The sequence below is a fragment of the Myotis lucifugus genome, unplaced genomic scaffold (genome assembly GCF_000147115.1).
Source record: "Myotis lucifugus unplaced genomic scaffold, Myoluc2.0 scaffold_65, whole genome shotgun sequence".
Taxonomy (NCBI): Eukaryota; Metazoa; Chordata; class Mammalia; order Chiroptera; family Vespertilionidae; genus Myotis; species Myotis lucifugus.
The window spans coordinates 5487416-5514611 of record NW_005871113.1 but is presented as its reverse complement, the minus strand read 5'-3'; the positions used below and the strand labels follow the sequence as shown (position 1 = coordinate 5514611).

At 46.3% G+C, this 27196-nt stretch overlaps 1 protein-coding gene and 1 non-coding gene across 6 annotated transcripts in view; one reads left to right on the top strand and one right to left on the bottom strand.

Moving 5' to 3' along the window:
- Positions 1-9: 9 nt before the first annotated feature.
- Positions 10-27196, top strand: part of HHAT (hedgehog acyltransferase) — a 161620-nt gene continuing 134433 nt past the window's right edge. For 3 of the 5 annotated variants that reach the window (XR_002829557.1, XM_023754791.1, XM_023754793.1), the window contains exons 1-4: positions 18-107; positions 9950-10082; positions 15747-15814; positions 25070-25183. Coding sequence is in view for 4 of the 5 variants with exons in the window: in XM_023754791.1 (XP_023610559.1) it covers positions 9992-10082; positions 15747-15814; positions 25070-25183 (273 nt within the window). In the remaining variant the exon portion in view is untranslated. Of the gene's footprint in view, positions 108-9949; positions 10083-12252; positions 12380-15746; positions 15815-25069; positions 25184-27196 lie in introns of those variants that run through there. The other 2 variants (XM_006089916.3, XM_014456865.2) reach the window with 2 other exon arrangements.
- Positions 18252-18367, bottom strand: LOC111826288. The gene has a single exon (XR_002829571.1). It is a non-coding gene; the product is annotated as a U5 spliceosomal RNA (small nuclear RNA).

Here is a 27196-nt window from a genome sequence, read left to right as displayed (position 1 = left end):
GAGGCCCCCCCCGCCGCTGCCGCCGCCCGGACTCGGAAGTGCGGAGACGGGTGTCGGGGACTCAGGCGCGCGGGAGCGCCGCCGCCGCCGCCCGGGACAGCCCGGAGGTGGGTAGCTGGGGACCGCGGCGGGTCCCGGGACGTTTTAGGGGACTTTCTTTCTTTTTTGTTTTTTTTGTTTCGGTGATTCGGTTGAAAAAAAGAAATGCACGGACGCTTTCCGATCCCTACCCTGGCCCCTGCGTGCGCGCCCGAGGGCGGGGACCGGGGAGACGCCGGTCCTGCCGCGGAGACAAAGGCGCGGGGGCTGTGGCCGTGCGCCAGGCCCAGCTGGGCTCCCGCCGCCGGAGTCCGCGCTCGCCCCTGCCCGCGTCCCCTCGCCTTGCACAGCCCGCGTTCTGCGCCCCGTCGCGGGGAATTGCGGACGCGGCAGTATTGCTGCGGCTCCAGTGACCCCCAAAGTTAGAGATGTCTTTTGCTTCCCACTCTCAGGGTCCCTGTTTTCTTCTAAATCCAGCCTTTAGATGGCACTGGTCTCTGCAAAGGGCCTCCTCCCGGCCATCCCCACCAGCGCGGGCGCGAGGGGCACTAGGTGGCATTGGCGTTAGGAAAGGCGCTGCGTCCTTGGTTCATGGCTCTTGGGTCAGGGCAGCCAGACTAGCTGGGCTCTCTCGCTGGTTTGCATTGGGGGGGGGCGGGGGGGGGCGAGTCTCGTTTACTTTCTGTTTTTGCATCATTCATTCATTCGCAGAACTAGGCGTTCACTTCTGTGTTGTAAAGTACTGTGGGAGCCCAAGGAGCTCAGAGGGAAGGCTTTTTGGAGGAGGGGGTGCTTTTTATCCTGGAATTTGAAGACTAAGTATGATTTTTTTTTTTTCCTCTTCCATTCTTTATGTTCTGCCTTTCCTATACTTTTTCTCCCTCCTTTCGCTGTGGCCGTCCCGAACTGTGTTTAAGTGTTGGGTAAGGACAGCCAGTCTTGACCTGAAAGAGTCAACTAGTATTGACAGGGACGATGGGCTGGTCAGATGCTTTAAAGTCATTATTTTTAAACCTTCTGGTAACTGGGAAGGATAGGTAGTGTTGCCTTTTTTTTTTTCCCCCAGAAGAATAAAGGAAGGCTTAGAGGAGATGCCAAAGCCACAAACTGGTAAATGTTGGGAGTCCTCTTTTTGGATGAAAGCCTGTGCTACCTACTGTTTACTTTGTTCCTCTTTGGGAAGAAGGATACATAGACTAACGTAGGGTGAAGGCCAAGTCTCTGGAGAGAGCGGTCACTGTAGTGGGTGGCGAGATGTTGCTGGGAACTCTGCAGGTGACACCAGGAACTAGCCAGGACGGGCCTTACCTGTGTGTCTCCTGCTTCGAGCACAGGGCCGGCCCCCGGGAAGTGCTCCTGGAAATTCCCTGGCTTGGATGAAGTTCTTGATTTCTTTTTTTTTAATGTATTTTTTATTGATTTTTTTACAGAGAGGAAGGGAGAGTGATAGAGAGTTAGAAACATCAATGAGAGAGAAACATCGATCAGTTGCCTCCTGCACACCCCCTACTGGGGATGTGCCCGCAACCAAGGTACATATATGCCCTTGGCCGGAATCGAACCTGGGACCTTTCAGTCCGCAGGCCGACGCTCTATCCACTGAGCCAAACCGGTTAGGGCAATTTCTTTTAGGGGCTCTTTGCCTCTTTTGTGTGCCAGGGACCTCTTTGGGGTCTGGGGAAGCCACTTTTTAAAAGGCATTAAAAATATTCACAGGGAAACTTGAATGACAATAAGCCAGAGTTATATAACGTTTTAGTTTGGACTTTCAAAGGAGACAGAAATAATTGTCAGCATCACCATGATAAAGTACATTGTACTTAAGCACCATATTTATCAATTACAGTTGAGATGCAAATGGCCAACTTGGTGATGAACAGGTAGAAAGAACCCGTTTAACCTGTGCTATATTTATTAGTATGTCCAGTTGCATATAAATGCATCCCGGGTTCTGAAATAAAATGGCCTGGCTTTCTTCTCCATGCATAGGGCCTAACTCATTTTTCAAAGTATGTGTTTACATCTCAAAAGAGCCTGGTCTAACTCACTTTGTAAATGAGGCCTAACTGGTCAAGTACACTTAAGCAGTCTTAAGGTAATATTTTACAAAGAGTCTGTATGAAATACAGTCTTTTAAATGTACCCTTCTTTTCCTGTCATACACTCTAGTCACCACAAGAAACATTTTTCGAAGTTTCCACGTATACCTCAGCCAGCCTATCACAGGAAAGTTGCAGGTTCTTTTCCTGGTCAGGGAACATGCCTGGGTTGCAGGTTCAGCTCCCGTCTCGGCGTGTAAGGAAGGCAACTGATGTTTCTCTTTCACATCAGTGTTTCTCTCTCTCTCTCCCCACCCCCCCTTTCTCTCTCTAAGCATTCCTTTAGGGAGGATTAAAGAAATAATAAATAAATATTCAGAGGGTTAAAATTATATTGAAACAAAGTTTTCAAAATTGTGGGGGAAAATCAGATTTGAAATAGAGTATGTTTCTTCATTAATGCATTAAGTAACCAATTTCAGTTCTGTACGAAATAAGTCATAACTTCAGAGCAGTGATGCCCATGTAAATGGTATTTTGCAATATAAGCAGCAGCCGCACTGTGATATGAAAACGTCTGTGCCTCTTATTGTGACAGTGTCGCCAGAATTGCTCTTCCTGGTATGGTTTATTGTCCACATTTATAACCATATGAAATCCTGACTTTATAGTTAGAGGTTCGTGAAAATAAAGATGTGTGAGGAAAACATTTTTAAGAACATGGCCCCCTGAAGTCCCCCTGTGGATACCTTGGAGGGTGTCCTAGGTTACACACCCTGCTTAGTGGTCGGTTTTCTTCTGCGTTCTCGGTAGCCGCCCTAGGTCATTCCGAATAGCTGCCTCCTTCTCCTTCGGTCAGTGCTCAGGTTCACAGGTGGTTCTGGTGATCAAAGCTGTTGAGAGGGAGTTGCTGGGCTGTTTCTATTCTCTGCCTGTTCTCCTCCTCTGAGGGCTTTTCTGCTGGAGAATATTCGTGATGGTGCAGGTGTGGAGGTGTGTCATCTAAGTATGTGGCAGCCTTTTTTTTTTTTTTTTTGTGGAGAGGAAATGAACCTTAATGGTGTATGGTAGTACCAGTGTCATGGATGAAAAAGGAATTATCACTACATATCCCACAGACATTAAAAAAAATAAGATCTTAAGATGTTATTCTGAACAGTTTTATGGCATACATTTGAAAATTCATGTAAAATGGACAAGCTTTTTGAATAAAATGCCTCCCCTTAAGACATAAGAACTAGAATGTCTGAATAGTTCTATGTCTATTCAAGAAATTAAATTTGTAGTTACAAACCTTTCCATAGCAAAATTTCAGGCCCAGATGGCTTCCCTTGTGAAATATTACAAATTTAAAAAAAAAGAAAGAAAGATAAAAAGGGAACATCCCCTGTCTGCTTTTATGAGGCCAGCATAACCTTGTTACAAAGTTTGATAAGGACAGTAAGAAAATTATAGGTCAGACTCTCACAAAAGAGATGCTAAAGTCTTAGAATGATGCATTGGTAAATGAAGTCTCGTAATGTATACAAAGGGTATTAAACCATGACCAAGTTGGATTTATTCCAGGAATGTAAATTAACAGTAGAAAACCAATAAATGTACTTTAACCACATACACAGAATAAAGGAGAAAAGTTATTTGCTAAAATTCAGCACCCATTCATGATAATTCCCTGCAAGCTAAAACAATGAGAGAATTTAAAGATACAAAATAATGGGGGGTGTGTCATTCCTCCACACATTAAATCTATAGATTCAGTACACTCCCAATCAAAATCCCAGCAGGTGTTTTTTTCCTTTCAAAAAGAGGCAATGATGAGCCAGATTGAACATTTATTTGGAAATGCTGGACAATCTAAGAAAAAGATCAAAGTTGAATGACTTAAGCCACTAGGTCAATAGGTAGTATGTAAGTATGGTATTGGCCCCATGCTAGGCAGAAGATGGGACTGAGTAGAGAATCCACAAACAGGCTTACACACATGACAGGTGACACTACAGTGCAGTGGAGAAAGGACAGCCTTTTCAGTAAACGACGCTGGGCCAATTGGATGTCCATATGGACAAAATGAATCTCGATCATCCACCTCATTCCATGTACAAAAGTTAATCAAGGTAATCATACAGCTAAATGTGAGAGCTAAGTCAGTAAAGCTTCCGGGAGGAAGCAAAGTGAAATATCTTTATGATATTTCATAAAGGGACAGTCAAAGGTTTATTGGATGGGGCACAAAAAGCACTATTTATAAAGGGAAATATTGGTAAGAGTATGCGTTCATCTAAAGACTCCACAAAGACAGTGAGGAGGCACGCTGCAGAATGTGATACATATTTCCAGTGAAGAACTCAGAGCCAGAATGTAGGAGCAACTTCTACATCATGAAAAGGATGGGCAGCCAAAGAGAAAGATGGCAAGTCATTTCAGAAAAGAGGATCTCTAAATTCCCAAGAAACATATGAAAAGGTGGTTAACCTCACTAGTGATTAGGGAAATGCTAGTTGAAACTACAGTAGGGTATCAGTATGCACTCACCAGAGCGGCTAAAATGAAAGAGACTGACAGTGCCAAGGGCAGCTTAGGATAAGGACCGGCCGGAACTCTCATTCCTGGTGGGTAGGACAATGAGTATAACTATTTTTGGAAATGGTTTGTGGTATCACTTACTAAAGCTGGACACACTCATCTCTGACCCAGCCACCCCGTTCTTACATAAACACTCAACAGTAAGGGGTATATATGGGCGCCAAAAGTCATGTAAAAATATGCAGAGCAGTGGTGTTCATAATGGCCCTACGTTGGATCAACACACATGTCCATCAATAGTGGAATGGGCAGAGGCATAAACAAGTTGTTTACACAATGAAATACTCTACAGCAATGAGAGCAAAGAAATTACTGCCTTACATGCAACGTGGATGAACTTCACAAACACAAAGCTAAGCAAAAAGAAGATGGACACAACGGAGGAAGTTCTATGGGATTCCATGCATGTGAAGTTCAAAAATGGGCAAAATTAAGTAAACCAGGGTGACAGATGTCAGGCCTGTGGCCAGGACTTAAAGGAAAGGACAGAAGGGGCCTCCGAGGCATTTAATGTTTTATCTGAGCGGTGATTACTGGAGTGAGTCCACTTTTCCAAACCATTACTTTTTTTTTCTTTAAGTATATTTTAATACAAACTTTACTTAAAATATTATGAAATATCTGGTTCACTCAGACACCCCTAATCTGAGGAGTGTAAGATGTGATGGGCCTGATTGTTGGTGATGAAAAGGGTTTAAAATAGATGAGAATTTTCAGAGGAAAGAGTACAATATCATATCAGTAGCTTTTCTGAGTGAGGGATTTATAAAACTGGCTCCGTATTGCCAGTCTCTCACAGCACACATCTGGCTTAAGGGCAGTTCATATAAAAAGACTTAGAGTTATGTTGAATGTTAAGATTAATATCAGTGTGAAGTAAAAGCCAAAAAAAAAAAAAAAGCTAAGGTCAGAACTAAATACAAAATTTTGTTTTCAGGTGTATTTTTCTTGCAATTTAACTTTATGACATTGGATTAAAATAGTCTGATGTTTTACATAGAACCTTTCAGGCAGGGCGGTATGTTAGTTTCCTATTGTTTCCTAACAAATGACCACAGACTTAGTGGCTTAAAACAACACAAATGTATCTATCTTACAGCTCTGGAGGTCAGAAGTCCAAGTGGCTCTGCAGGCTGCATTCCTTCTGGGGAGGATCTATTTTGTTGTTGCTTTCTGGTGCCTTCTCCATCCCTTTGTTTCTCTATCCCTTCCTCCATCCACAGAGCCCATCACTCTAATCTCTGCTCCCATCATCATGTCTCCTCTGTCTCTGACCCTTCTTCCTCCCTGCCTTGTGACTACACTGGGCCCACGGGGATAATCAGGGATAATGTCACCATCTCAAGATCTTCATCTTAATCGCGTCTGCAAAGTCCCTTTGCCGTGTGCGGTAATATGTTTACAGGTCCCGGGGATCCGCACGTGGAAATTTCTGGGGAGCCATGTTGGGGGGTAACTCAGATGGGATTTTTATGTCTTATCTTCACAAGTAGCACAGTTCTTGATTCTCAGTAAGAGCTCATTGATAATTTGTTGGAGAAGTCAGTCTGCGATTTTATTATTTGAAGTATCGTTTCTGAAACAAGAGAAGTGAGGCCTTACCCTACTCTCATTCTGCCACAGCTGGAGTTCTGGGTTCAGCGCTACGTGCCTGTATGATAAAGGGACAGCTGACAGGAGGGTAAAGGGTCTGGGAACCAAGTCATTGAAAAAGTGGTTGAAGGGACTCATGGATGTTTGTCCTGGAAGAGGGCTGGGGATGGCGAGGGTGGTATTAATTATCTTCAAATATTGGAGGGAGTATTATTAAGCCTTTTTAGTAAAAAGTGATAATATTTAAAACAAGAATAAGCACTTCATAGCTTACTATGCCCAAGGCACTGTTCTCTTATTTTTGTAAACTCATTCATTCTCATAGCAATGATCTGAGAGTTGCTATTTTTCCTATTTTACAGACGAGGAAATTGAGGCACAGAGAGGTTATGCGACTTGACCTAGGACACACAGCTAGAAAGTAGCAAGCTGCGGGTTCAGACTTTGGCCCCCTGACTCCAGTGTCGGTCTAAACCATCACATTATCCTGCCTTGAGTTCCAGAAGGTACAATAGGACTAGAGGCAGAAGGTTTTTTAGAAATAGAGGCCAGATTTGGACTTAGTTTAAGGAGAAAAACAGGATAACAATCAGAACTGCTTAGACGCAGAGTTTCCCTGCCTTTGTAATGTTACTGGAAATGGTCCAGTAGGCTATTGTAAATGGAATTTCCAAACCGGCTGGAGATTAGACCAGATGACAATAAGGTCCCTGCTGATTTTGAAATCCTGATTTGGGAGCATAATTATTTTTTTCATGTTCTCCCTCTCTCTCTCTCTCTCTCTCTCTCTCTGCCTTTTGACATTTTATATAATAAAGATCCATTGTGAAATGTAGTTTTCCCACTGACTTTCCAGATTTCATTTTAGAAACTCGGACATTCTGCTGTGGTAGGCCATGTCCCCGCCCCCTTTTAAAGGGCCACTGCTCTTCCTCCCTTAAGAGATGGAGTCTGTGCTCTCCTCCTTCTTGAATCTGGGCTGGCCTTTTGATTTGCTTTGACCAATACAGTGTCCTGTGGATTCTGAAGCCTGGTCCTAAGTGACCTTGCACCTCTTGCCTTTGTTCTTCTGAACCCCTGGGGTCACCATGCTGTGAAGGGGCTGGCCTCCTGGAGGATGAGTGCCCACATGGAGGAGAAGCGAGACAGCTAGCGCCAAATGCCAGGCGTGTGCGTGAGGCCATCCTGACCCGCCGCCACCCCAGCCCCCTTTGAGCCAAGTGGTGACTTAGTCATATGAGTGATGCCAGGTGAGATCCGCAGAACTGCCTAGATCGCCACCCTGCAGACTCATCAAGAGGAACAGCTCCTTGTTTTAAGCCACTGTGGTGGGATGGTTTACTGTGCAGTGATATATAATATGACATTTCGGTGCATAATTGAAAGTAATGGTATGGATTCTAAAATATTCTATATTTAACGGTTTGCCCCGTTCTAGTTCTCCAATCTGTCGAATCCTTCTTCTGGGTGTGGGGAAGTGTTTCCCCGTAGTGTTATGTGGGCAGAAGAATTAGACTCTTCATAAGACTCTTTAGTAGGTTTTGGAGGAAACTGGGATGTTAGAAGACATGCTGTGTCTAGACTTGGGTTTTCTGGCGAAAGTCGTGTAATTTATATTCTGCAGAATAGGCTTCTGTTTCATTAAATTGGACCCTGGAAAAGAGCAGAAGTCCCAGCAGTTGTTTCAAATGTGCTAGAATATTGCCCCCTATTTCATTCCCTCCAAAGCCGCTGTCAGTTCAGTGGGCACGTGCTCCTGTGCTATTATTACTCTGTGGTTCCCAGGAAGCTCGTTTGTTCCTAAAGTTAGAACGATTTCAGTTTTACTCGGCCCTTATCGCCTTGTAACTGCTGACGGTCCCCTCTTGTATCCAGGCCAGATTGGTCTGGTTTGGTTGGCCTTCAGTAAATCTTTTAAGGAATGTACTACGTATGTATCTCGTGTACGTTTGGATTACATCTAGTTGATTTTCAAGTTTTCTTTGCTTCTTAGGTGGTGTCTAAATTATACATAACTCAACAAATTCTTTTGTGCTTATGTAGCTCATACTACCTTCCAACTTTCCTGCTGGGTTGATTTCACCATAGATGTTGGGAAAAGATGAACCTGGTGCCCTCAGTAAGACTGAGGGGAGGCTGTGGAGTTAGACTTGGTGGGTATGAACCTAAGCTCTGCTGTGTACTCGCTGTGTGATTTTGGGCAGGTTTCTTGACCTTTCCGGGCCTGGGTTTTCTCTTGTGTTAAACGAAGATCCCAGAATGACCAGCCTCAGAGAGTTGTTACGAAGATTAAATGAGATAATACTTGCAAAGTGCTCTCTCGGCGTAGGTAATCTGTACGTGGTACTTATTACAGTACAGCTGTTACTGGAATTAGTCGGGGAAAACCCAGTAGGGGACATTTTCTGTTTAGGACATTGAGCAACAGTTAGTAGAAGTGTGAGATGCTGCTGCCACCGGAAGGATCGCTGGCTTAATGCTGAGAGCATCGCTTTAAAGGCCTGGTGCGTGTGGGTGTGTGGTGATAGCCTCGTTAGCGCTAGAAATCAGGATTGAGGAGCGGGAAACATTTAAAATGGAAATATTGGAATCCGTTTGTTGCACACATCAAAAATAAAGATGGCAATCGTTTGAAGTGATGATGGCGTCCGCTGGGGGAAAAGCATCAGACAGGACTTACGTTTATGCCAATTTCAGGCTTTGGCACAGTGAGCTCTGCTTTTCTGCCCAGGCTAAGGAACAGAGTTTCTGTCTGTGAGCGAGTGGGCGCTGGGACCTTGGGTTCTGGTTTCTGCTCCGTCGCTGGCTTCTCCGTGTGCTCGGGCAGATCGCTTCCTTTCTCTGAGCTGGGTCCTGATGCCTGAAAAAGCGCACAGCCCTCCTGGTGCGGATTCGAGTAGACGGTATCTTTGCAAGTAGGTGGAGAGTGTGAAATGACAAGGTTCCCACGTGGTGGCTGTTCCAGCTCCACCCGGCAGGAAGGATCTGACCACAGCCTCACAGCCAGAACTATCCAAGTGTCCACACGGGGCTACAGGACAGAGTGGAGCTCAGCATCTACGTGTTCAGATAAAAAGCGCAGTTCCTGTGTGAGAAGGGAGACTGGATACTGCGGGTGGGCGACCAGCAGCCGGCCACGGCCGGCCGCCTGGGTTGTGTCCTGAGCCTCCCTTTTCGTCACGGGAGATGGAAGACAGAGCGGTTTCCCTGAGTGCATCTTGTGAACAGCTGTGGGATGACCTTGGGCGGGGAGAAGAGGTTGGAGATGATGGTGCTTACCTTCAGGCTTTCGAAGCCATATTTCAATTCATGGAGCAACTTAGACTCCCTTCTTGCTACATCGCACGCCCTGTGCTAGGTGTTGGGGACTCCCCTGCTCCCCAGAGGTCCAGTCCCCGGGGACAGACAGGTGTGTCGGGCACTGGGGACGGAACTGCGTGGTGTACACAGTGACAGGAGCTCGGAGGGAAAGACCTGCCCACCTGGGCAGCAGGGTGCGTGTGTGTGTGCGTGCGTGCGTGCGTGTGTGTGTGTGTGTGTGTGTGTGTAAGGTAACGCCGCAGGAGGCTTCACTGGGGTTATATCTGTGTCACCTTGCACAGTGATGGGTCCCTGGGAGAGAACCACTGAGCTGACTGCTATTCTCGAGTGTCACGCCCATGGCTTAATGTTTTTATTTCTGTTTCTCTGTCTAGAAACTCTCAACTTGGGCATCAGGACCTTGTGTCACAGAAGCGATGCTGCCCCGATGGGAACTGTCTCTCTACCTGCTTGCTTCACTAGGCTTCCACTTCTATTCTTTCTACGAGGTTTACAAAACCTCCAGAGGTAAGTCCCGACTTTTCTGAACTTGCACCCGGAAGGAAAGGAGGCAGGGAGTGCTCCTCGGAGGGAGATCCGGGAGGATGGCCTCAGGCTCCTGGGACGTTTCGTGGGCCCCGCTTTGCTTTCCCCTCTTCTTGGACAGTTTGAATCAGTGGGTCAGTGGAGTGTCCCACCCTCATCTTGGATGGTTTAGCTGATCCTGTGGCTGATCTTTTATAATAGGAGTGTTTCATTCAATGGCTCTTGAAGGCCGGCGGGGGTTGGGGGGTGGAGGGGGATTTGCAGTAACTTCTGACATTTCTCTCTCACCATCCCTCCTTGCAGACACCTGGAGGCAGCCCATGGTGTTGGAGGCCCAGGCTCCTTCCCGCTTCTCGCTCTGCTGCCTTTAGTGCTCTTGTGTGTATTTTGAAGAGGAATCATCATCAAGTCCACATTCCCGCCCACTGGATGGGGATTGAGCACCCTCCTTTCCTTTAAGGGCACCTTGTCACTTCTCACACCCAGCTGGCCAGAACTGAGTTCTGTGGCCACAACCGGGTGGCAGGGAAATACCATCTTTAGTTTGGTGGCCAGGTGCTACTTAAAACTCCCCAGACTGCGGAAGAAAGGATTTTGGAGGCACCATGAGTGATCTCCTCCATAGTCAGCGATAGTCTCCTAGAGGCGATGGGAAGCCTCGCCTTAAGGAAGACCAGGAGTCAGCCATATGAGAAGGCCAGAGGACCTGTGGACAGAGAGGAGTTTGCAGGCCAGTGGACAAGGGTGTGCAGTGCCCCTGGGTGTGAGAAAGCATCGCATGATCTGGGAACCACAAACCACTCACTAGGACCGGAGCGCAGAGTGCAAAGGGAGAGTGGAGAGGTTGAGCGTAGATCAGAAAGCAGGGACAGAGTGTGAAAGAGCTGATATATTCAGCGGAGGAGTCCGGGCTCTCTCTCCAGGCAGGTGAATCTGTAGTTGTGGTCGTTTAAAATGGCAGAGGCAGGGTTTGGGAAGCACAGCTGGGAGTCCGCGGCCCTCAGCCTCCCCCTCCTCATGCATCACCAGGATTGACTCCTCCCCCATTCTGCATATGTCCCTCTCAAAGCCGGGGGCTTGGGTGCAGAGACTGGGGCGGGGGCCGGGGCTGCAGTTCAGGGTCCTGTCCTTGAGTAGATGACCTTGGCCTGGGCGCCAGGTGAGCTGGCTGACGGTGGGTTGGGCCAGCTGGGCCCTTCAGTTTATCGTCCTCTGTGAAGGGACCTGGTGCACAGCCCTGCAGGAGTCCAGCACTGGGCAGACTGTCTTGATGGCCAGCTTAGGTGCAGGTGTTGTGGCGCAGCCGAGGCTCTGGTGACCGGTGTGATGGTCCTTCATGTTATACTTGACCCTGTTTCCCTTGTTAGCGGAGGCCAGGGTCATGGGAAGCAGCAGCATGGTTTACAGTCGCTTTCCTCCTGGGATTCCAAGCCTGGCAGCCCACCCCTTCCTCTCAGGCTTACATTGGCGGTTTCCTCTCATGCCCACTGGTCCTCAAGGGAGGGGAGTGTCGGCCTTCAGGGACTCTGCTTTCCAATGCTTTCCATAAAGCTCGCACAATGACTTGGGCCAGGGCCTGGCCGTAGGGCATTTAAAGGCAACCGTAGCATTAGACTCCACAGCGTCTCACTCCCTGCTCCCCCAGCCCATCATGCTCCATGTTCCATCAAATACAGAGAATGTGTATAGAGCTTATGGCTTCTTCTCTGCTGGATCATTTCCAACTCAGTCCACGCCCCTGTCTTCCACTCCTGGGAGCCCTCAGGACTCCCATGCTAATGCCCACCCCTCCCCTCCGGCCTGGCAATCTGCCTCTACAGACCCAGAATTCCTTAGGTGAGTCCCTGTTGGGAGGTTTGAGACCTTTTACGTCCTTTATTGCCTTGCATCCTACTTACATATATGGTCTCCTTTTACTTGGGGGATTTCTAAATCACTTTTTCATTTCCTGAGTGGCAGTCGGGAGACAGAAGAGAAGGAGCCCCCACACCTCAAGAATGTGGGGAAACCAGCGCCTTGTCACCCATCTTGTACGCCATATTCTATAGGAATATCTGAGAGTTGCTTACCACTCCGTTACCTCATCTTTAGAAGTCGTTTTCCTGCTCCCTTTCTCTACTCTCATTTACTACACAGTCTTCTATACCTGCAGGCTCCCTAGAAAACCAAAGAACCAGTAGGAGCTGATGAGGATTTTCAAATGCATAGAAGCCTCAGGATGCATTAAGCCACGACTGGGTTGCTACTCCCTGGCGGTGGCTTGTATCACAGGAGGGCATGTGAGTGTGTAATGCCCCCCTCCCCTGTCACTGATCCTGCCCTCCAGTTCCCCCTACCCCACCCCATCAAAGTGCTGAGGGTGAAAGGGGAAGCTTAGCTAGAGCTTGTAAATGGTTCACTACCAGAGCCCAGTGGCAGCGATTAACATGCAAATTCTCTCACCCAGTAGGTAGGGTGGGGTTTTGATGTATCCTCTTGTTGGGTGGTGGTTGGAGAGAGGAGAATCCACAGCTGATTTAGCCAGTAGGGCTCACCAGCAGAAACTGTTTCATTTCTATGCGCTCAGGCGCTTTTGTGCAGCACTGCATTGTGGGAAAATGGGACCAGGGCTCCTACAGTCAGGCCTGTGTGGTGGGGAGACAATTTCCCTGGGCAGGAAAGGCTCCTCCTGCTTGAGTGTAGTATGTGGCTTATGATGAAAGCTGTTCTCGCCCGAAGAGTGAGAGCATGGGATGCCTACCCAGAAGGTTTAACGAGAGAAGTTCTGGGGCCTTGGCTCCTCTGGGAAGGAGCTCCTGCTGCAAGTCTCAGCCTCCATTCTCCCATGTCAACCGAATTGATTTCCTAAGGGGGTGTGAATGGGTTTAAATTGTGGTTTTACATGTGTGTTGTATGACATTTGTTGGTGTCACGAAGTCAGACGAGGGTGGCTTGTAGGAATTTTCCAAGCGCGAGGGGGAATTTTGGCCTGGAGCTATGCTGTCCATTACTGTAGTCATTAGACACGTGGCTAACGAGCACTTGGAACGTGGCCACTTCCAGTTGAGATGTGCTGTTAGGATAACGTGTACATTGGACTTTGAAGAATTAATGAGTAAGAAAAAGGAATGCAGAGTGAACACATCCATAGTTGTTTAATCCTGATTCCATGTTGAAATAATGTTTTGGATAGATTGAGATAACAAAAATATACGAAATTAATTTCACTCTTTAAAAAACGTGGCTACTAGAAACTTTAAAATTATAAATGTGTGTGAGATAGTATTTCAATAGGACAGCGCCCCTGCTGGACAGGATGTCCTCATAATTCTCCAGTCTGCACAGAATTCTTTTTTCCCACTAGAGGGCGGTGTGCTCCAGCTTCAGTTTATCTGGTGCTTAGCAGGAAAATTTCACTGCTTCTGGATGTACTCTTTTTAAAAAGGAGGAAAAAAAGAGCTCAAGTTTCTGCCTTGTTTCAATTCTTTATAATTCTGATGTTTCTGGAGATTTCTCAGTGTATGAAAGTGAAGCCCAAACCAAAAAGACAAGAAGCAGAGAGGTTTTCCACCCAGTTTGCCTTAATGAATTAGGAGGTTCCTGTATGTCTTTGCTGGATTGCAGTGTCTTGCTGTTTGTTTGCAGGCTGTTCCCTTGACTTGAGTTTGTGCATGACACAGCACGTTCGCCCATGCACATGCACATGCAGAAACACACACACACACACACACACACACACACACACACACACAATGTGGCATGTGTGCAGCTGTGGCATAAGGACCAGGGCTCTGCTGCAACCACACGCCTCCAGCACACCTCCTGGACCCGGGAATGCAGTGTGTGTGGCAGAGCTGTGCCATGCGGTACCCTGGCCCAGTGCTCAGTACCCCGCCCTCTTCTGTCGTTCCTGGGGCAGTGTTGCCTTTGGCTTGAAGTTGGGGCTGCTGTTTGCATCTAGTGTGTGTGACTCTGCCTCTTGGTTCTACTCTAGATCATCGTTTCGTGATTAAGTTTGAGTCACACACTCTTTTTTTTTTTAATGTTTTTTTTAATATATTTTATTGATTTTTTACAGAGAGGAAGGGAGAGGAATAGAGAGTTAGAAACATCGATGAGAGAAACTTTGATCAGCTGCCTCCTGCACATCCCCTACTGGGGATGTGTCCGCAATCAAGGTACACGCCCTTGACTAGAATCGAACCTGGGACCCCCCAGTCCGCAGGTCGACGCTCCATCCACTGAGCCAAACCAGTTAGGGCGAGTGGCATACTCTTTCTGGTTTTCCGGCAATCGTTCTGGGTCGCTCCTTTTGGTCTTCTGTGGTTCTGTACTTTTGTTGGTCCAGTAGCAGTGGTTCTCCTGGTTCTTGTCTGTGCACTCTGTCTTTTGGGTGATGTCAGTCTTTCTGGAAGCTTCATCACTACCCTTATACTGAGGTCTCCTGAGTCTTTATCTTCAACTTAGGGCCCTCTTGAGCACCACCCATACCCATCCAGCTTCCTACTGTTTATCACATAGACACCCCAGACTCGAACTCCACCTCCTCATTCCTGTGTCATGGCACTCATCAGCACTACTGTAATTTTTTATTATTCATTTGTCTCTCTTACCTAGTGTACAGTGAGCCCCAGGAGGGCAAAAGACATGCCAGTCTTCTTCTGTTTCATTCCTAGCATCTCACACCCTGCTTGGTTATTATACACCCTCAAAACGTATTTGAATGAAGATTTTATTATATTTTGTTTTATATCAGTTGTTTGCCTTATAAACATACTTATTACTCTTACACGATTCCATTTTATAATCTTGGTAGCATTATTTCACATCATGAGGCCTTGATCACCATCAATGTGTGGAATGATCTGTTAAAATTTTTTTTTTTTTGCCCTGGCCAGTAGGGCTCATCCTATGCACTGAAAGGTTGTGGGTTCTATTCCCGGTCAGGGCACATACCCATCTTGTGGGTTCGATCCCCGTTCAGGACACGTGTGGGAGGCAACTGATGAATGTTCCTCTCTCACATAGATGTTTCTTTCTCTCTCTCTCCCTCTCCCTTCCTCTTTAAAATCAATAAAAACATATCCTCAAGTGAGGATTGAAAAACTGTATATAAAAATATTGTAGCCCTGCCCGGCTTGGCTCGGTGGATAGAGCGTTGACCTGCGGACTGAAGGGTCACAGGTTCAATTCCAGTCAGGGGCATATGCCTGGGTTGTGGGCTCAGTCCCCAGTAGGGGGCACGCAGGAGGCAGCCGATCAAACTCATCGTTGATATTTCTATCTCTCTTCCTCTTCCTTCCTCTCTGAAATCAATAAAAATATATTTTAAAAATATTTTACCACCTGAACAAGTGGGGCATTCGCATTAACCCGTCCAGGGGGGTCCCTGTGCTGGAGGCTTTCTCTCTGGACTGGACACCTCTCCCTTTGTGAGCCTGATTCCACGTGGGAGGGGACATTTCCAGCAGCCCCGCCACGGATTTCCAGGAACTCAGCTCACAGACACCTGGAGAGGGGGATCCAGGAGCCTGACGTTTCCATGCCCGTAGCTCAGTCCACAGGCGGCTTTTCCAGAACACATTCCAGTTTCTCTTAGTGCCTCTGCTGTTAAGCCAACCAGTTTTATTTGGATTGGGAACTAATGGCCACTGTTTTTCTTGTCAGAACATGAAGAGCAATTGGACCAAGAATTTGACCTGGCGATTGGCACTTTGCTTGGAGGATTCAAGAAGGTACACAGTGGCTAAAGGATAAGCCTTCTCAGTTTTCAAGCCGGGTTCAGTATTTTGCACCCCCTTTGTCTTGGCACTGACCCAGGTGTAGTATTCACCAGCACTTGGGAATGAGGGATCTTTCCTACGAGCTGTAAAAGGTGTGAGTGCCGTGTTGGGTAAAGAACTCGCCGGGGTCTCTATCTTCCTGTCCCCTGTTTTCTTCTCAAGGCTCCAGAAATCTGATTGTCTGACCTTATCAGTGGGGACAAATTTCATCCTCGCAAAGCTCAGGCACTTCCTCCTGACCCAGCCATATCTATTAGAATTAAATGTGGCCCCAGACATCCCTACAGCAGCTGTTGGCAACCGTATAGGAAATTCTTCCTTCTTGCCTCCAAGTGTCCCTGTGTGAATATCCCATGTCCTGCGTGGTTCAGGGTCCAGGTTCTGGAGAAGAGGCCACACGCAAATGACAGAGACGACACAAGAAGTAATAATTTGGAAATTGGGGGGCCAGGCGAGAGCCCATCCCAAGAGGAAGGACTCTGCTTGTGCTCAGGCCTTGCCATCCTTTTATTCAGTTTGGGATACACCCATAGCCCTTAGGCAGGCAATTTCCAGTAACGGGCAGACTATCTTATCAGTAAGGATTTACATGACTATCTGGTGGGGAGTTGCTTCAGCTGCCATTGTCTGGACTAAACAGTGGGTGCATAGCCCTGACCTTTGCCGGGGCTCAAGGGTCACCAGCATTCCGGGCTCCTTGTCCACACCTCTCTGCTAGTGAAGACAATAAGTGGTTTCCCACATCCCTGAAGCTTTGAGGGTTCTTCTGCCTCATCCTTAGGAGGGTGTTGGAGCTGGAGAAAATTTCGAACCCACAACATATGTTGAACACCACTCCTTTCATCTGTAAATTCTCTTTAAAAAAAAATTAAATGTATTGGGGTAACATTGGTTAATAGCATTATATACATTTGAAAGAATGTGCACCCCAATGTTCATTACAGCGTTATTTACAGTAGCCAAGATTTGGAAACAGCCCAAGTGCCCATCAGTAGATGAGTGAATAAAACAGCTGGGGTACATTTACACAATGGGATACTACTCAGCCGTAAAAAAGAAGGAAATTTTACCCTTTCTGACAGCATTGATGGACCTGGAGAACATTACGCTAAGTGAAATAAGCCAGTGAGAGAAAGACAAGTACCATATGACCTCACTTTTATGTGGAATCTAATGAACAAATTGAACTAACAAGCAAAAAAGAGTCAGACTCATAGATAGAGAGCAGGCTGACAGCTGTTTGGGGTGGGGGTGTGTGTGCTGGCGATGGTGGTGGAGGGATTGAGCAAAAAAAAAAAAAAAAAGAAAGAACTCACTGACATGAACCATAGTGTGGTGATTGCGGGGGAATGGGGGTGGGTGGAGGTGGAAGAGGGTATAGGGGGATAAATGGTGATGGAAAAAATAAAATAATTAAATGTATTGAAGTAACATTGGTTAATAACATTATATACATTTCAAGTGTACAACCTCATAATAAATGTATACCCCATTGAGCGCTCACCACCTAAAGTCTAGTCTCCTCCCTCACCGTATGTTTGACCCCCTTTACCCTCTCTTTATTCCTAACATTCCTCATGCTAATAAACTCCTGTGCAGCTTTAAATGCCAGTATTGAAGTTATCTGAATTGTAACCGTGTCTCGGACCCGATTTCTGGTTAGGATCCGTCTAATGCTAACTCACTGCTTCTGGGCTGTGGGCTCCCCATTTGGGCACATTCAGCGTGAAGAACCGTCCCCGGGAGGGGGAAGAGTTAATTTTTACAACGTGTCCCGTACAAGTGATCTAACAGGTGGGACTCGGAGAGAAGAAGGAGCAGAGATTATTCCAGGCTAGAGGGTTCAGCCGTGACTTGGAGCTGAAATTTAGAGAGACTTGGAGGCGGGGAAACCACTTCCTTCTCTCACATTCCCTAAAAGCGGTGCCGGTCAACATTCTTCACAAGGTTATCACTTTTAAAAATCATGTCATGACAGTTGCTGTCTCTGTTAGAAAGAAAGTAGAAGCAGCTGCAGATAAGAGTGAGTGCCTGGCGCCCCAGTAAGTGTGAGTGTGGTGTCTGTGTGCGGGGAACTGACTGAAGCCACTGTCAGGGTAACAGTCGCTGCTGAGTTCCAGGTGGGCGAGTTGTCCAGCATGACTTTACACCCAGGTTTCATGAAGGCCAATCTCAGGCCCAATTCTGTCATCCATGTAGATAGACACTCAGGAGGCAAGTAGCAGAAAAAAAGCTCAGGCCAACCTGTCCTCCTGTGGGTACGGCCTAACATAGGAAGAAGTGGGCGGAACTCCAGGCCATGTGACAACCGCCAGACCTGGCTGCTAGTAATGAAACTGAGCAAGCTTCCTAATTTAGAAATCATCTTTTTTTTTATAACCATAAGATTAGCCCTGCCAAGGCAAGGCCTCAAAAAATTGAGTATAAACTCAGAATTGTTCCTCTCCACGGAAATCTTTAGTAAAAGGCGAAAGATTTATGCGATCTGAAGAGAAACCAGAGTATGCTTTGTCCCTCCCAAATTCCCTCCTCCAGTAACTACAACTCCTAGTTCAGTTATGGTGGCTTTTTAGGACTAGAGGTACTTTCTGCCTAAAGTTTGCACAAGAAGTTTTTCAAGTAAGTTTCTTGCACTTAGAAATGACAAGTTAAAAAAAAAGTCTTTTAAACTTGAAAAGGATTGTACTCTGTGCAGGGTATTATGGGTATGCAAATGAGCCTGAGACATCACCCTTGAGATTCTACAGATACCTTAGTAGTCACTGGGTGCCTCTGGAGCCACCATTAGAGGGCGAAGCAGAGGTCTGGCCGACTGGGCTCTAAACCTCATTCTGGCTCAACCACCGAAACTGGTTTTATTCCTTCTGTATGTTGGGACTCTGGGTGCGGTCCTCTCCTCTCCTTTTCCCAACCTCCAACAATTAAGGCACAGAACCACAGAGAGTTCCCTCCCGTTCATGAAGGCAAACCTCAGACCCAATTTCAACCACTGAGACACATTGGCTGGGTTTTTTTATTTTTATTTTATTTTATTTTTTGCTTATGGATGGCCACTTGTTATAGCACCTTTTGTTGAAAAGACGATTCTTCCATTGAATTGTTTTTGCACCTTTGTCAAAAATCAGTTGACCAGACTTGTGTGGCTCTATTTTTGGGTTCTTGTTGCTTTCTTTTGATTGATGTTTGTAGAGTATGTATCCTTCTGCATCCTTTTACTCTCAACCTACCTATATTGTTGTATTTAAAGTGAATTTCTTACAGACAGCATAGAGTTGGATCATTTCTTAAAAATCCATTCCGCCAATCTGCCTTTTAATTGGTACATATAAATTGACTAGGGTTCATTCGGCTTCTTGAATCTGTAGGTTTATGCCTTTTGCCAGATTTGCAAAATTTTTAGCCATTATTTCTTTGAATATTTTTTTCAGCCCCACGTTTTTTCTCTTCTTCTTCTTTTTTTTTTAGGATTTCACGAATCACATGAATGTTAGATCTTTATAATTGTACCACAGATTTCCGAGGCTCTGTTTATTTATGTTTTCAGCCTATTTTTTCTGTTATCAGATTGTGTGATTTTCATTGACTCATCTTTAGGTTCAATGCTTCTTTCCTGAGACGTCTACCTCTGCTAGTAAGCCTATCCAATGAGCTATTTTATTTCATTGTCATTCCTCAAGTCCTGAGGTCCCTAGCCAGTCTGTCTTCTTTTTGCCATCTTTCGGGGTCTTCCTATGGTTTATCTTATAATTACACTCAGGGCTTTTAGTTGTCCTTGGTGGGAAGGCTAGGGAGAACGGTGTTTATTATATCTCGCCGGGAACCAGAAGTCTCCGTGTTGACGTATTTTAAAGTTAGTTTAGAAAAGATAAGTTATTTTAATAGCAAACGGGTAGGTTTCTGCAGAGAGATGGCAGAGGCAGTGTGCTGCGGGGCGATGGATGCTGGAGGCATGGTGAGCCTTGGTTCTTGTTCTTGGTGGTCTCCGCCCGCAGCCTTGGAGGCACCTTAGCTACCACCATGGCTGACTCTCCTAAGAGGTGCTCTGGGATGGGCGAACCTACACTCTGCTCCTCCGTGTTTCTCCTTTACTCTTACACTATACTTCTAACACCAGTTGTGTGGGGGGCTTCCCTACACCAAGCAATTCTGCGACACCAGCTGGGTGTCCAGCAATTCAACTCAATAGCTGACACTCTCCCTGGAGATGGCCTCAGATCCCACAGGTGAAGGGCTCAGTCCTACAAGATGCTCCCACCCCCCTGCCTTTGGATGCCAACTGCACGTCCAGGTGGTACCCATGGCCCCTTCCTCAGGGCCAGTTAATGTGCTAGAGTGGCTCACAGAGCTCAGGAAAGCATTTTACTTCCTGTTTAACAGTTTATTATAAAAGGATGTGATAAAATATACGGATGATCATCTGGATGGGAGAGATGCACAGGGTGAGGTGTGTGGGAGGGGTGCCGAGCCTCCAGGCCCTCTCTAGGCCTCCCACTCTCCCAGTACCTCCACTTGTTCACCAACCCGGGAGCTCTCTGAACCCTGCATTTTGGGGACTTTTATGCACTTTATCACGAGGCATGACCAGTCATTAACTCTATTTCAACCCCTCTCCCCTCTCAGAAGAATGGGGCGTGGCACTGAAAACCCGAAGCTTCTACCCATGGCTTGATCTTTCTGGTGAACAGCCCCATCCAGGAGCCCACCCAGACTCACCTCATTCCAACAAAACACAGTGTTAGCACCCAGGAAATCCCAAGGGGCTGAGGAGAACGAAAGATGCTCCTATTGCTCTTGTCACAGGAAATTCCAAGGGTCTGAGCAGCGCTGTGCCAGTCATCGGGTACACCAGTTACATATTTCCTATTATTTCACAGGGAGCTCTCTCTCTGAGAGCTCGGATAGCTCGCTGATGGGTCAAGGGGACAGACTGAAATGATGTGTGGGAGCGTTCTTCCACATACTCGGCCCACTTTCCTGGTCTTCCACCCGGTGTGTAAGATTCAAGGAGAAAAATGGTATCTGTGCCCCTGGTTGGTGCGCTCCGTGGTTAGAGCGTAGACATGTGCCCAGAAGGGTCCTGGGTTTGATTCCTAGTCAAGGGCATGTACCTGGGTTGCAGGTTTGGTCCCCGGCCCCAGTCCAGGCATGTGCTGGAGGCAACCAATCCATGTGTCTCTCACATTTCTCTCTTCCCTCCTCCTCCTCCCTCCCTCCTCCTCCTCCCTCCCTCCTCCTCCCTTTTACTTTGTCTTAAAATCATTTGGGAAAAATATCCTCAGGTGAGGATTAAGGACAACAAAAACAATGGTATCTGAGATTATGAAGAGCTCCCCTCTTCTCCCCCTGGACGGATGGCAAGAATGATAGCTTTTCCTTTCTCTCTTTTATCACTCACCTCTGCCTCAGGGACCTTCAACATTTTGGGATTCCATCTGGAGTTCCAGTTTCTCGTGTTTGCCCGCTGCAGAGATGTTATATATGAACTAGTTTTCTTGAGTGTGTGAAGACTTTCTAGGCAGAAAGCAGATGCTCTTGAGTGTGAGGACCATTTCAGGAACCATGGTCCCCAAAGGCCTGGGAACCATTTTTTCTCCATGTTACTGTGACTCGCTTAGTCGTTCTGTGTTCTGCAGGAGTGACGCGAATGGGATGTAGGCTTTATTAGCATGGTTTGTAGCTGGGGAATCTTACGAGGTTATGTCATTTGCTATCTAGTCATCACATTCTGTTACACTTTTTTGGGGGGTCAGGATCCCTAACTTATTGAATAGCCTTATTCACTGTTTGCACCTCATTTCTCCATATATGTACCTTGTAGAAAATGTGTTTTTTTTCTGGTTTGAGGATGTGGGGAAAATACTATCTTTTTTTGTGCCTTTGCCTTCGTACTAGAATTTAGTATTTCCCTTTTAGAATGTGCTTCATTCTTTGTAAGCTCTAGGGAGAAATGTGGAATAGGCAAAACAGGGAGACAGAATCTGTACTTGCTCAAGTATCCGCATATGTCTGGCATAATCTGGAGTGAATTCTAGGAGGGAGGTAGGTAGCGGTGTAGCCAGAGGAAGCCACCGAGTTCAGGTTGGCCGTTAGGTTGAAGAGGTTCAACGAACTCCCCCACATCAATTAGGTTCTCTTGACTTAACTAAGTCCTCGAGAAGTTTTCTCTTTCCTTCTTCTACAAAACACCTCACTGCCCCCTTTCTACCCTGGGCCGATTTGCCCGGCCTAGATTATGAGGGCCCTTTAAGAGACTGGGATGGTATGTGCCCTTATGCTAGTCCAGTTAGTGGCCTCCTGACCCCCGTGAGCATCTTCTTCACCTTCACCTGTACAGGACGGGGAAGACGCTTAAGCAGAGATTTTGTTATTTACAGGGGGGAAAAAAAGTTTTGTTAATGAAAACATTTTGTCTTTGAGGAAATGTAGGCTGGGGAAGGAATGTTGTCTCCGAAAATTGAGAGCAGTAAACTAATTTAGTTCAACTTATTTTAGAAAGAGCAAGGCATCTGTTGAAAGAAAAGCAAACTCTTGCAATAATCGCTACATGAATCATTGGGCTGAGTTCACCCAGAGAGCAGCGCTGCTCCTGTGCAGAATTCATGTAAATACGCCCTCCTTTTCCCTCTCTCCTTGGGAGATTTATAGGCCATTAAGGCGAGCACGCTGCCTCTGAAAGTGCAGGGAAATGTTTCCGGATTCAAGTACCTTGTAAAGGTTTCCTCGGAGCCTTGTAAACAGATTACTTTTGCTCAGTGTGACTGGGAATTAGGTCCGGTCTCAAAGTAAATACTATGCACATGATGTCATTTCGGAAATAGATAACACAAAAATGTCTAGTACTTCTGTTGTGTTTCTTTTGTTGTTGTTGCAAAATTCTGGATACAAGAATAAGGAAAACAGTAAATCTATTCATCTCTGCACTGTCTGCTCTGTCTGAGGAGAAAAGAGGCATGCCAGTGAAAAATGCTGCCTGATAGTCAGTAAGGTGGATCCTTTTCTACTGGGTTTGAACCGCATACCTAGATTCACTGGTGACTGTGTTCTAACGTAAACACTCATTGCCTCCATGATCCAGTTCCAGAGCATTCCTCGGACTGACCTAGCTGCTGTCTTCCTCCATTTCGTTTTCCTCCACTGAACAGACTTATTTCAGAAGTTTTCTACAAAGTGAATTCTTTTCATAATGCTTCTATTGTGAAACTAAAGCTGGATTGCAATCAGAAGAAAAATTCTTTCCAAAGTATGTTGATCAAAACAAACAAACAAAACTTCAAAGGATGTTGATCAAGTTTCCACAAGAGACAACAGATTCCTCTCCAGCCAGTTTAAACAGAAAGGAATTTATTGTGGGAATTTCAGGAGCTCTCAGAACAGTCAAAAAAACTGTGGGGACAGGCACTAAAGTGAGCTTCCAGGAGCCATTCCCAGAGTAGCCTGCAACACGGGGCTGCTGCCCAGTTCACGGCTTGAGAACTCCCCAAACTGCCCACCAGGAAGCTGTGTACCGCCGGCCTGCCGGGGCCTCCGAGTCTCCGCCACCATTCTGTCAGGAGAGACTCACAGCCTGTGTTTCTTTAGGTTCTTTCGCCTTCAACGTCTTCCTGTGCTCACCAGAAGCAAGGTCATATGATGTGTGCAGGCGTGCTAGCTGCAGGGGATTCTGGGCAATGTAGTTTTCTGCTTTCCAACCACTAATGTCTATAGGAAGTCGTTCCAGCAGGGGGTTGGAGTGTTGATTGAGTCAAGTGGTGCTGTCTGCCATATGGAGCAGACCTTCCTTTTACTAGTATTTTGAGGAGAAGGGTATGATGGGTGTTTCCTATGGCATTTCAGATGTTGCAGTCTTTCTGTTATCTATGGATTCACTCCTTTTGAGTCCACGCTTTCTAGAGGCTTTATCTTTTCTTTGTTTTTAAAATATGTTTTTATTGATTTTAGAGAGAGAGGAAGGGAGAGGGAGACAGAAACATCAATGATGAGAGAGAGAGAAACATTATCGATCGGCTGCCTCCTGCATGCCCCCCCACCAGGGATCAAGCTTGAAACCCAAGCATGTGGCCTGACCTGGAATCAAACAGGTGACCTCTCAGTGCACAGGATGACGTCCAACCAACTGAGCCGCACCAGCCAGAGCCGTGCTCCGTATGGTATCACAGGAACACAGACTTTGCAGCCTGAGGACCTGGGTTTTGAACTTGGGCTTTGCCATGATTGGCTGGGAGACTTTGGGCATGATATTTAACCTCTCTGAGGGTAGTTTTCTTACCCCGAGGTGGGCAGACCATACCGTGCAGTAAATCCACACACGTTGGTGGATTCTTCCCATTTCTGGGGAAGAGGGCAGGCCGGATGAGTGGGGAACTTTCTGGAACAGAGCAGGCTGCCAGTGTGGGTGGGAACCTGGAGACCTGTCTTGGTCACGAGGTGGTGAGCAGGGAGATCAGCCTTCTCTTGAAAGGTCACAGGCAGTCAAGGCTCAGAATTCCTGGGCGTGGGTGACCCACACCCTTAGTATTTCTCTCCTTTAGCCTGGAAAATAAGTTTTTTCACCTTCTGAAAGGAATCTTAGACATTGCACTAGTTCAGACCTTCATTTCCCACACAGGACAGCAATGAGACCAGCCACGCTGGAGGGGAGAGTGTATGTGGGTAGGCAGAAGTTAAGTGCCTGGTCGGTTTACACAGTGACAGACATGTGACTAGAACTTGGGCCACCTGATTCCACTCCCCCGCCACTTTTTAAAAATATATATTTTTATTGATTTTAGAGAGGGAGAGAGATAACTAAGCTGAGATAAGCTCAGTTCATGACTTACACTGTCTGTGTGATGCTGGGTAACAACTGAATCCTTTAACCCCCGTTTCATTGTTTATAAAATGGGAATAATGATAGTTTCTATCCTGCAGAGGGTCCTGGGAATCAGCTTTAACAAAGACACTTATTTGGAGAACAGCAATGAGACCAGCCACGCTGGAGGGGAGAGCGTATGTGGGTCGGGGTTCAGTGGGGTCAAGGATGGGAGTGTTATGTAAATCGTCATGGATCGGCTGCCTCCTGCATGCCCCCCACGGGGGCGGGGGTGGTCAAGCTTGTAGAGTTTGGACTCCTATTGGCCTTCATTCTAGTTGGTTTATTAGCTGGAGCTTGTGTTCTGCCTCAGAATGTCCTGGAACCTTTCTGATCAGTTCTGCTTTTGGCCTATGTAGGACCAGACCGACTTCGAGTGGAGCTTCTGGATGGAGTGGGGGAAGCAGCGGCTGGTGTGGCTCCTCCTCGGCCACCTGGCTGTGTCGCAGATGGCCAACCAGATTGCAAGGAAGGTATGACTCTGCACCGTTTCCTTTTAAGCCTCTTTCTCCTTTGCTTTTTGTGAAGAAAGGGCCCTGAGCTAAGAATCAGTAGACATGGATATGAGCCTGGAAGAGATGAGAATGGATTCTTAATGATCGATCAGACATTTCAGATACAGGGGTAACACGTCCTTATCCCATATGTACTTCCTTCAGGTTATTTTCCAAACCAATGAATGAAAAGGTTTGGAAGTAAAACTATAGTTTATCAGCATGGATGAATTTCTGGATTATGACATTGAGCTAATCGGGTAAGTTGTAGCGGAATCTGTCAGATAGGATCCCACGTATACAGAGCTCAGAAGTGTGCAAACTAGATTCACACTTGCAAATTTACAAAGAAAGATAATACAAAATCAACGTAAAACTCCGGACAGTGGTCACGGCTGGTTAGGGAGGGATGTAGAAAGAATGGGGCTGGGGTTGGGGAGTGGGGGGTAGATACCCAGAGCCCATCAAAACACTGAGAGCCTTGTTTTTCTTAAGCTGCTGGTGGGTGTGCAGTGCTATTTCATTATTCTTCGTTCACCTTACAAACGTCACAGATATTTTTTTCTGTGTGTATGAGATTTGATATATTTTTAATTGATCACGTGAGTAGAAGGCAAGGTGAGGTTGCCTTGGGCACACTGAATTCTTCATGTTCTGTCTGCTCCCCCCCCCCCCCCCCCGCCATGTTTCAGGACCTGCGTGTCCCGTCTGGTCGGCCTCCTTTGCTTCCCTCTTGTTCTTACTACTTGTTTGTGATTCATAGATGAGTGTTTCTCTAGCTTTCTTCATTATGACACCCCTCCAGGAGCCTTTTTAGCTGCTCCATGAAATCTGAACCACAGATGTACTGCATACCTGTTTATGTACTGTATGCATCCCTTTTATTTATAAAGAGTACATTTTTCTTCAAGAATCAATTCCCCCTCCATTGGAGGAGCTATAACCCCCATTGAGAATGTGAAATGTAGATTAGGTTCTTGGCTGGATGCTTCTCTCTCTTTCCAAACTTCCTCAGTTTTCAACTCCTATCTTGCACTTACCATCATCAGAAATGTTAGGTCTCCGTAGGAGGAATGAGGCCTGAGTGATGAGGGATTGCAAATTTACTAAATCATCCCCAACCAGGCTGGCTCCAGCACCCAGTGACGGGAGTCAGCGGCTTTTAAAGGACTTTTGGCGGGCTTTTTTTTGGGTGGAGACTTCCTTATGCATACCTGGAGGGGAGATAATGGAATGTGGTCACCACAAGTGAAATGTGGTCTTCAGCAAAGGGAATGTTCATAGTGCAATGACCTGAAAAGCCAGTTCCCAGGAGAGGGCTATAAATTCAATTGCTCAATCAAACCTAACTAGAAATTCGCATGGTTCTCATGGTTTAGGATAATGATGGCGAACCTTGTCGTGTCACATATAGAAATTTTTTGATATTTGCAACCATAGTAAAACAAAGACTTATATTTTTGATATTTATTTTATATATTTAAATGCCATTTAACAAAGAAAAATCAACCAAAAAAATGAGTTCGCGTGTCACCTCTGATACGTGTGTCATAGGTTCACCATCACTGGTTTAGACCGTGGTCGGCAAACTGCGGTTCGCGAGCCACATGCGGCTCTCTGGCCCCTTGAGTGTGGCTCTTCCTAAGCCTTAGGAGTACCCTAATTAAGTTAATAACAATGTACCTACCTATATAGTTTAAGTTAAAAAAATTTGGCTCTCAAAAGAAATTTCAATCATTGTACTGTTGATATTTGGCTCTGTTGACTAATGAGATTGTGGACCACTGGTTTAGGATATAGATGTCCCTCTGTTTAATTTGCTTGCAACTTTGAATTAAGACTCTTACCATCTTGGGAGGCAGTATTGAGTGTGGTTAGGAGCACCTGGCTGGCTCCCAGCTTTGCGGGTTTTAAGCTATGCAGTCTTCAGCAAGTTAGTTAATACCTTTGAATTCATCTCCTCATTTGTGCAACAGGGATGGTAGCACTTGC